General features: G+C 37.4%; 1 protein-coding gene across 1 annotated transcript; it reads right to left on the bottom strand.

Moving 5' to 3' along the window:
- Nucleotides 1-5,146: 5,146 nt before the first annotated feature.
- adra2a (adrenoceptor alpha 2A) lies at nucleotides 5,147-8,233 on the bottom strand. Its single transcript, XM_065259662.2, has 2 exons — nucleotides 7,645-8,233; nucleotides 5,147-7,490 (listed from the first exon to the last, which is right to left on the bottom strand). The coding sequence occupies exon 2, from the start codon at nucleotides 7,396-7,398 to the stop codon at nucleotides 6,238-6,240; it is 1,161 nt and encodes a 386-aa protein (XP_065115734.1). The 5' UTR covers nucleotides 7,399-7,490; nucleotides 7,645-8,233; the 3' UTR covers nucleotides 5,147-6,237.
- Nucleotides 8,234-9,070: the final 837 nt, after the last annotated feature.

Genomic DNA, 9,070 nt, shown 5'->3' with positions numbered 1-9,070 from the left:
TTTTTTGCTTGTTATATAAATAAACTACGTGTAAAGAACTTTGTTGTTATTTATTCTTAACGGAGTTTACCGGAAGTTACGTGCGGACCACGACAGCCGCTTGTTTATGTTGTTACTGCTAAAACCTTCTACAGGGCTAAGTTAAACACATTCTCGACATTTTGGTCCTTTAAGGTAGTTGTTATCACGCTGATATATGTTCATTTTTGTGATACGTTTCATTTTAATTTGACGCTACAGAAGCGGGGCATGGCATTATGATTGACATTTGTGATTGACAGCTTCTCTGAGCGGACTGTCGGAGCTTCGAGGGAAGATTGAAGATATAGTTATCTATTAATTTCTGTGTTATTTCACCAGGGTTGCTGCAGGTTTCACCAAGTCAAATTTAATACTTTTTAAGACCTTTTTAAGACCATTATGAGTGAAATTTAAGACCAACGCGACACAATGATCTCAGAAATTCTTAAAACATTATATTTTTTATTTTTATTATATATATATAATTATTTTTTTTTTTTTTTTTTGACAAATAAAATCAACTAATATGGGAAGATCAGTATGGTCAGCTGCTGATATGTGCCTTGATAACATGTTTTACACTTTCTGGCAAATGCTCAGGTTCTGAAATGCTTTTTTTGTTGCATAGATTCCTAAAATAATACCCAAATGCTGTTTAAATAATATAGCAGCAATAACAATTTAACAATTACAGGTAACATAATTATGATTACAATAGAAAATCTAGCAAACACGTAAAACACTGATTAATTGTAACATTACAAAAGTGACCCTAATATAGAAGGCTAATATATATTGGTATTGATAACTGCATTACCAGGATGCTATTACTACTAAATAGGCAATGTTTTTAAAAACATACCATCAGCCTTTTCGTGTTCCACCTCAACATGGAATACAAGGATGTTTGTCGGATGTCCCTCAAGCAGGATGCGCACATCCATCAAACACTATTTGATTGACAGGTCGGTGTCTCCATCAATAATGAACACATTTGTCACGACACTTCTTGTGTTTTTGGCACTTTCGCCATGTTTATGCAAGATCTGGCGCTTAAAATGTGTGGATTCCGCCACCAACGCCGTTTTACCTGCAACCTCCGTTTCACAGGATTTACAGTAAACACAGTAACATCGAGTCATTTTCATAGCGGAGCCACTCGTAATCTTTAAGCCTCTCTCCGAAAGGTTTAACGTTAAGCCTTATTTTCCGGTGGTGAAGTTGCATTTAAATCCGGACCGTCGTTATGAATTAAGTAACATTGTAGTAACATTGGCTGTTGTCGGCTCGTTCTCTTCATGCTCGTAGTTTGTCTTTTCACATTTTCGCGCTTTACGTACCAAGTAGCACAGCAACAAGGAATGATTGACATTCATATTAGCCAATCTGCGCTCTTCATTAAACGCAAGAGTGAAATTTGATTGGTTATGTAATGTAGGAGAGAACACTGAACCTGGAACAGCACACAGCATACACAATCTAAATCAAGTCACACTACAACAAAATAGGCAGTCGCAAAAATGCTCCCAAATATATTTTAAGGTCGCAAAGAACCCTGTACAGTATACAGTTAGATCACAACAACTGAAATATAGCTTATGACATGAATTGCAATGGATTATAATAGCCTACATTTGTATCCTTTTTAAACTGAACTGAAATGCAATTCAGTGACGCGCGAAGTGCGGAACTTTTCTTTTTAGAGGCCCGCCCATCAAACACTTTCTTCCTCGGTCACTGATTAGTTCTACAGCATTTTAAATTACTATTTTATATTTTTTGCGGACAAAACTTTTCTGGAATAAACGGAGGTAAGAAATTTAAGACTTGGGTTAATTAAATTTAAGACCTAGGATGAAAATCTGGCCGTTTTTAAGACTTTTTATGGCCTTAAATTTAACTTTCTGAATTTTAGACTTTTTAAGACCCCGCGGGAAATTAAACATACCTTATTTTAGCAAGTCAGTCAAATAAGGCGATCAAGGGGCGTGGTTGAATTGGGCATGCGAGCGTTTGAGCAGAAGTTTGATACTGATGCTCCGTCTCCGGGCTCCACGGACGATTCCTTCTGGGTATGCCTTGGCTCCAAACTGATCTGAAAAACACCACCGTTTTTCACTATTTTACTTTGTTCTTACATCAACTAAGATGAATTAATTAATTAGTTAATACCTATACCTACTTCGATCTTGGAGCGTAGTAACATTATCACTCCTAACTACTCCCCTTCTTGCTCAAACTTTGACGTGCTGCAAACTAAGTGCTCTTCCACCATACAATATAGTTCTCATTTTTATCCGCTTAAAAAATCCCTATGTTTTATTTTGTGCCACCATACTTCCTTGTGTAACTACTCATGTAACAGTCTTTAAATAGGGAAAACATGGAAGTGTTTGGTGGCTTTTAAATTCATCCCTGTTTGGATCCTAAGGAATGAACGGGGCTAGGTTAAATCCTAACACATTCACGGCGCGCTGTGCAAAGATGAAGTGCACACATTGAATAAAGATAGGTTTGTATTTATTCATCTAAGTTGAGGTTAGAACATGGTAAAATATTGAAAAACAGTGGTGTTTTCCTTTCAACACATGTCGTGTCTGTTAGCATTGTTTTGCTAATAGTAATCAATACACCACTTTTACCACAAAAAAAAGAAAGGGTAAGGGTTTCTTAATTACTGAGGATTATGGCATACTTTATAGTAAGGAAATACTCACATTCAAATACGAGAAAAGTGTGTGGGGAAATTAACATATCGTCTCTTTAAACTAAACTAAACTAAACTCTCCCACTCATATTCAGTGACTAGAAAGTAAAAATTTCATCTGTTGTTGATGACTCATTCCTTTTCCCACCTTGTGTAATTAAGGTTTTCCGGACTAATTTGGTCAAAACTCACTCACACTTGACTCGACGCCATCTCCACTGAACGTCAATCACCCCGCGTTCTCCCACACACACCACGCTCGCGCACATCACGGCCCCTCCCACCCCCTCATCAGCTCTACTGTACCTCTGTGGGTGGCGATACTCTGACATATCTTTAATGTTGCCATTAAATCCTTTATGTAAATTTGTACAGGTCCGTATAATAAAAACCTTATTTTAAACTTCGTCATTACCGTCCTGACGATTTAATGATGATTACTGATAAGAATAAATTATCGTGATCCATCACAATTACCGTATGAAGGGACGGTACAAGCTCTCCTTAATGTATTGGTGAAAGCTGTGACCGCAGGCAATGTTTCACACTACTTCAGAAATGCTATTTCCAAATCTGCACTGAGAAGAAAATGACATGGATAAATCATAATGAATGTCAGAAAAATTAAGATAATAACCAGAATAATTTTAGAGGTGTACCAGAACATCAAGTTCATTTAACTGGACAGGATACCGTAAACGTTTCCCTGTTTTAAAAAGCTTTTTGCATGCAATTCATAAAAAACTATTTTTAAAATATATAAATAAATTTACATAGTAATATATATATAGTGCTGGGCAAAGATTAATCGCGATTAATTGCATAAAAAAATTAAATGTTTTTTTGTGCATAATATATGTGTGTGTGTGCTGTGTAAAATTATTATGCATATTTAAACACACTCACATACATATATACATTTCAGAAAAATTTTATTTATATATATATATATATATATATATATATATATATATATATATATATATATATATATATATATTTATATACAGACCGTTTCAGCAGTAACAACATAAACAAGCGGCTGTCGCGGTCCGCACGTAACTTCCGGTAAACTCCGCTAAGAATAAATAACAACAAAGTTCTTTAAACGTAGTTTATTTATATAACAAGCAAAAAAAAAACACATAGATTACCTTAGGAAACCAAAACATTTGTTATTTTCGACGAGGCATATTCGTTCAAGAAATCAGTTTAATAACTAGTCAGACCAGTAAAAAAACGAAACCGGAAGTAAGGTTCGGATCCAGACGTGTATCACGTGCGACCGATGAAACGTCTATAGAATAATATATAAAAATAAAAAAAATATTTGTACACATGTAAATGTTTCTTAAATACATACATGAATGTGTGTGTATTTATAATAACACACAGCACACACTTGTATATTATGCTAAAAATCACTTTTATTTTGTGTGATTAATCGCGATTAATTTCCCACCACTACTATATTTTTTTTTTTTTTTGACAAAAAAAGCAGAAATCTGCGGCTTATGTTTTCATTTTAATTATTCTCTGTAATTAATGTTTATTATTTGAGCTCAAGTTGCCCTTGAGTAGTCAGACTATTGAACTTCTGGTTATGAGTTACCAGTTGCATTCATTTTAAGTGGATATTTTTGTAAACAGTCCTTCTCTAGCATCTTACCAAGTTTGCCACCTTTACAAGACAGGGGTTTTAAAAACCATCAATTTAAAGGTGACATGTCATAAAAATCAGACTTTTTCCATGTTTAAGTGCTATAATTGGGTCCCCAGTGCTTCTATCAACCTAGAAAATGTAAAAATATCTACTCAGTAACTTAGTTTTGGTAAACCATTCGCTGCAAGCATGTGAAAAAATACGTGATTGGAATTTGGCTCCCCCTGTGATGTCAGAAGGGGATAATACCGCCCCTCAATCTGCACTATCCAACCACGACACTGCCATTGAAGTGCATTTTAGTGCATAGATCAGCTCATTTGCATTTAAAAGGACACACCCAAAAACAGGACATTTTTGTTCGCATCTACAAAGTGGCAATTTTAACATCATTTTGAGCTAAAACTAAATATTTATTTAACATCTTAAAAAAGTCTTGTGAAATGTCCCCTTTAATGCTAACTCATAAAATGCTTAATTCTTAAATTTGTAATTTCAAAACAGTGTCCCAACGTTTATGCCAATGCCCTGTTGACTTCCATTATAAGGCCATTACAGTTTTTTCTAGTTTTGTTGTTATCAAAAGCATAATTTCAATAAATAAATCTTACATTTTATTCAAACTAGGCTCTTTTTGAAATGAGTGTCATGTCAAACAACAAGCAAAAATAAATAATAAATATATAAATATGCAATATTTTTCCTGAAAATATCTCCATGGACATTTTCTAGAATGACAACAGACAAAATCGCTCTGATTTTTAGTTTTATTCTTTTGAGTGCGTTTGTTGTTCAACGTGTATGTGCAAACACAATTTCGTAAACCTTAGTGAGAAAACACTTTGAGAGCACACCAGGACAGAAAAACAGCCAATATCGAACCGAGTCATACATCAAGATTTGTTTTCTCTGAAATGACAAAAATGCACAGTGACAGTTTGTTAAACCTTTGATTTTAACCATTTTAACTGCTCAAACACCGGGCAATCACTCCATCTTACTAGATATCTAACAACAACAGATATCTCCAACTATCTGGTCTTACTTTTGCTGGGAGACACCTTGTTATGCTGTCAATCATTCGATGTGTTGCTGAATATTCCTGCGCTGTTTTGACCCAGAGATCACATTATCAAACTCCATTTGCTGAAGAACAGGTGTACATTCGTAGTAAAGTAGCTTTCAGGGCTACTTATAAACAGTAGCTGGATGTCACACGGTTATTAGTTCCAGAAAATGACAGTAATAATCTCAGTAATTTTCTCGTTGGGGTGCTAAGATCCATCTATTTTATCCAGGATGACAGATATAATCTACATCAAAAGCAGAAGAAATGTCTTGTGACACCATCCGTCAAGGTTCCAGTCGGACTAGCTTAACGTCTTTTTGCTTTGGATTAAAGCCAAATCACCCGTCGTACATTATCAACACCTTCACAATGAATTATACTACATAAAAAAGTCCCACTGAGAAGACATTGACATGCACATTCCGGCCAAAGTACAGTTTGATGCACTGCACATGACTTTGAAGGCCGAACACATCAGTACTTATTCCTTTGGCACATTGTTTTCACATTGTGAGGCTTAGTTTGTGATGTTTCGTCTTTGTCCCGTTACCAGATGATAAAATACCACAAAACCATACCACAAACAGTACAACACAACAACACATTTATAAAAACAAATGAATCTGTCACAAATTGTGCTGTGTTTGCATAACCATGCGTTGTGATGCAAAAGCATTTTTCCGTTAGTCTTGTTGAAAAATGACACAATGTACACAAGTGCTTCCCTTAAACTCCAGGTGATATATTACACGAACATGAAATAGGTGTAACCTGATCTCACACCACTCTTCGGTCTCTCCGGCAAAGTATTTTTTTAAAGGACCTCCTGAAGTCATTATTGAAGATTGTGTAAATAATTGGATTGAGTGAGCTGTTGCAATAGCCAAACCAGAAGAAAAACTTGAAAAGGGTCATTGGCACGCAGCAGTCGCAAAACGCCGTCAGCGTGTAGGTAAAGAAAAACGGGAACCAGCAGATGACGAACACGCCTATAACTACGGCCAGGACAAAGGTGAAGCGCTTTTCCCGGTTTTGGCGACCTTTCCACCTGCTGGTCTTGATGGTCTGGCAGGCCTCTAGCTTCTCGATGTTGTCATCCGGTTTAATCTGGCTCAGTTTGGTCTTGCCCTTGCAGCCCTTCTTTTTGAGCGAGCAAGGGTTGGAGACCTTGTGGTCGGAAGATGAGGATTCTTCCATGTCCACGCCGTTTATTTCACCCTTGTCATCTGCGCCATTCGGGTCCCTGTTGAGCATCTCATGGGGGTCCTTTTCATCTTTCTTGTCCTTTTTCCTCCGGTCCCCAGGGGGCTCTCTGGTCCTCTTCTTGGCGATCTGGTAGATTCGGATGTACACGAGCACCATGATGATGCAGGGTAAAAAAAATGAGCCGATGGAGGAGGAAACGATGTACCATTTTTCTCGATTGATCTCACAGAAGGATCCCTCTTCCTTCTCCATGGTAATGAGGGGCGGGAAGGAGATGACGGCCGCAATGACCCAGACGACAAAAATGATGCGCTTGATCCGTTGCGGCGTGCGCTTGAGGTTGTACTCGATGGCTTGCGTGATTGACCAGTACCTGTCCAAACTGATGGCACACAGGTGAGCGATCGAGGCCGTGCAAAAGAGAACGTCCAGGGCGAGGTAGATCTCGCACCACACCTGCCCGAAAGCCCAGTATCCCATCAGCTCATTGGCTAACGAGAAAGGCATCACCAAAGTGGCCACCAATATATCAGCTGACGCCAGTGAGACCAGGAACAAGTTCTGGGGAGCCCTGAGAGCTCGGCTCGTGAAGACGGCGATGATCACCAGGACGTTGCCGAAGACGATGAGGAGGATGAGGAGACCCACGAGGACGCTCAGAGAAAGGGCCACCAGGAGGGTGTAGGGCGGTCCGCCACTGTCCGTCCCATTGGTCACGTTGTCACACCCCATTGTTGAGAATCAGTTTTTTCCTCTCACAATTGAAATGTTTTTAAGGATTTCCATATTAGTGAAAGAATCTTTGTATTAGACAAAAATGACATCTAAAATACAAAAGAAGAGGAATTTATGAATAAGGAATTATTGACATAATAATAATAATGAGTAATATGCAATAATTATACAATAAAAACACAACTTGTAAATATGACACTATTACACACTAACTGTAGAAAGTAAATGAGGAACGGATCTTACCTTGGTGGGTGAGGAAAAAAAGATGCGACGCACAAACTTATCAAGGCATTCAAACAAACCCAATACAGTTTTAACTTCTCCTCTTGTCTTTCTCAAGTCGGTGAATGTCTTAAAAAAAAACTGCTCGACTATTTTCTCGCAAGCGCGTTATGACAGCGCTTCATCATCAGCGCTCCGCTCAGCGGTGCGCGCGCTGGATCTGGCTCACCTCGCGCACGGAGCTAATAGAGCCGTAATCATATTACCCGCTGTGAGCGCGCGGCGTGCGTGAGAGAGACACCGGAGTCTGTGCGCGCGCTCTTGTTCCAAATGACTTCCCATACGCTGTGCGTTGCCACGCCCTCTTTCTGATAACACCAGCCTGCGTTGCTAAGCAGCGAGCGAGCGAGGCGCGATGAAAACGCAAGTTAAAACGTCTTGTTATCTGTGATCGAGACTGGTTTAAATCAATTCATCTGTTTAAGTGCTCATATGTTTAGGAGATAATAAACTTAAAGGGATTGACTATGAGTGGTTAATAAGTGTTTACATGATTGACGGAAAGTTGGGACCGGTCAAACAATAGCCTTTATAATATAGTGGGCATTTTTACTCATGTCTAGTTTATTTTAAAAAGTCAATTTTGGTAGAGGCGCACAGCTAAACACACACAGTACATACTTGTTTCACTATATTAGTATTAGACTTTTTACTCATTTTATATCAGGAACAGATGTATATTAGATATAAAGGCAAACATGATACGTCTTTTTATTTAGTGAGGACAAGTAAAATGTAACCAAAATTTTGGTTGTCGTGATATTTAATGATGTCATGATATTTTATGATATCATGATAGCCTATTTTTAAAATGTCATGACAGTTCATGTCGTATTTTTGTCAGTAATGGTTTTAACACTTCAAATTGAGGTAAACATGCACACAAGATATTTTTGACCAAAAATGGTAATTTGAGAGATTTTGAATGAAATCCTTTTATCTAACTCGACACACCACACATTTAAAATACTATATTTTGCATATTTTGGTATATTGTAAAATGTAGATAACCTTTGGTCGGTTAGACTAGTCCTAGACTAAAATAAATATAAGAGCTATCAAAACTGAAAAGAACTTGCACTGACATATCTTAAAATAGGCCTACATCAGTTTTGCCTCAAAATGCAGTGAATGAAGTGATGTTTTAGTAAGGCATGTTTGTTCAAACTAGTTATATTTCCTAATTAAACTTAGGCCTAGTCCTGGTTTAAGATAATCCCTGTCCAGGAAAGCACCCCATAGTGTTTTCGAACCCAACCATGAACATGTTTTTTTAGTACAGTTTATCAGTTTACTATAGTTAACTTAATACTACATATTAGAATACTTCTAGTAAGCTAAACATTAACATGGTGTAGTATTTACTATTATATAGGCTAAAGTATGC

This window comes from Paramisgurnus dabryanus, chromosome 24 (assembly GCF_030506205.2).
Source record: "Paramisgurnus dabryanus chromosome 24, PD_genome_1.1, whole genome shotgun sequence".
NCBI classification, from domain to species: Eukaryota; Metazoa; Chordata; class Actinopteri; order Cypriniformes; family Cobitidae; genus Paramisgurnus; species Paramisgurnus dabryanus.
This window is presented reverse-complemented; position numbering and strand designations above follow the sequence as displayed.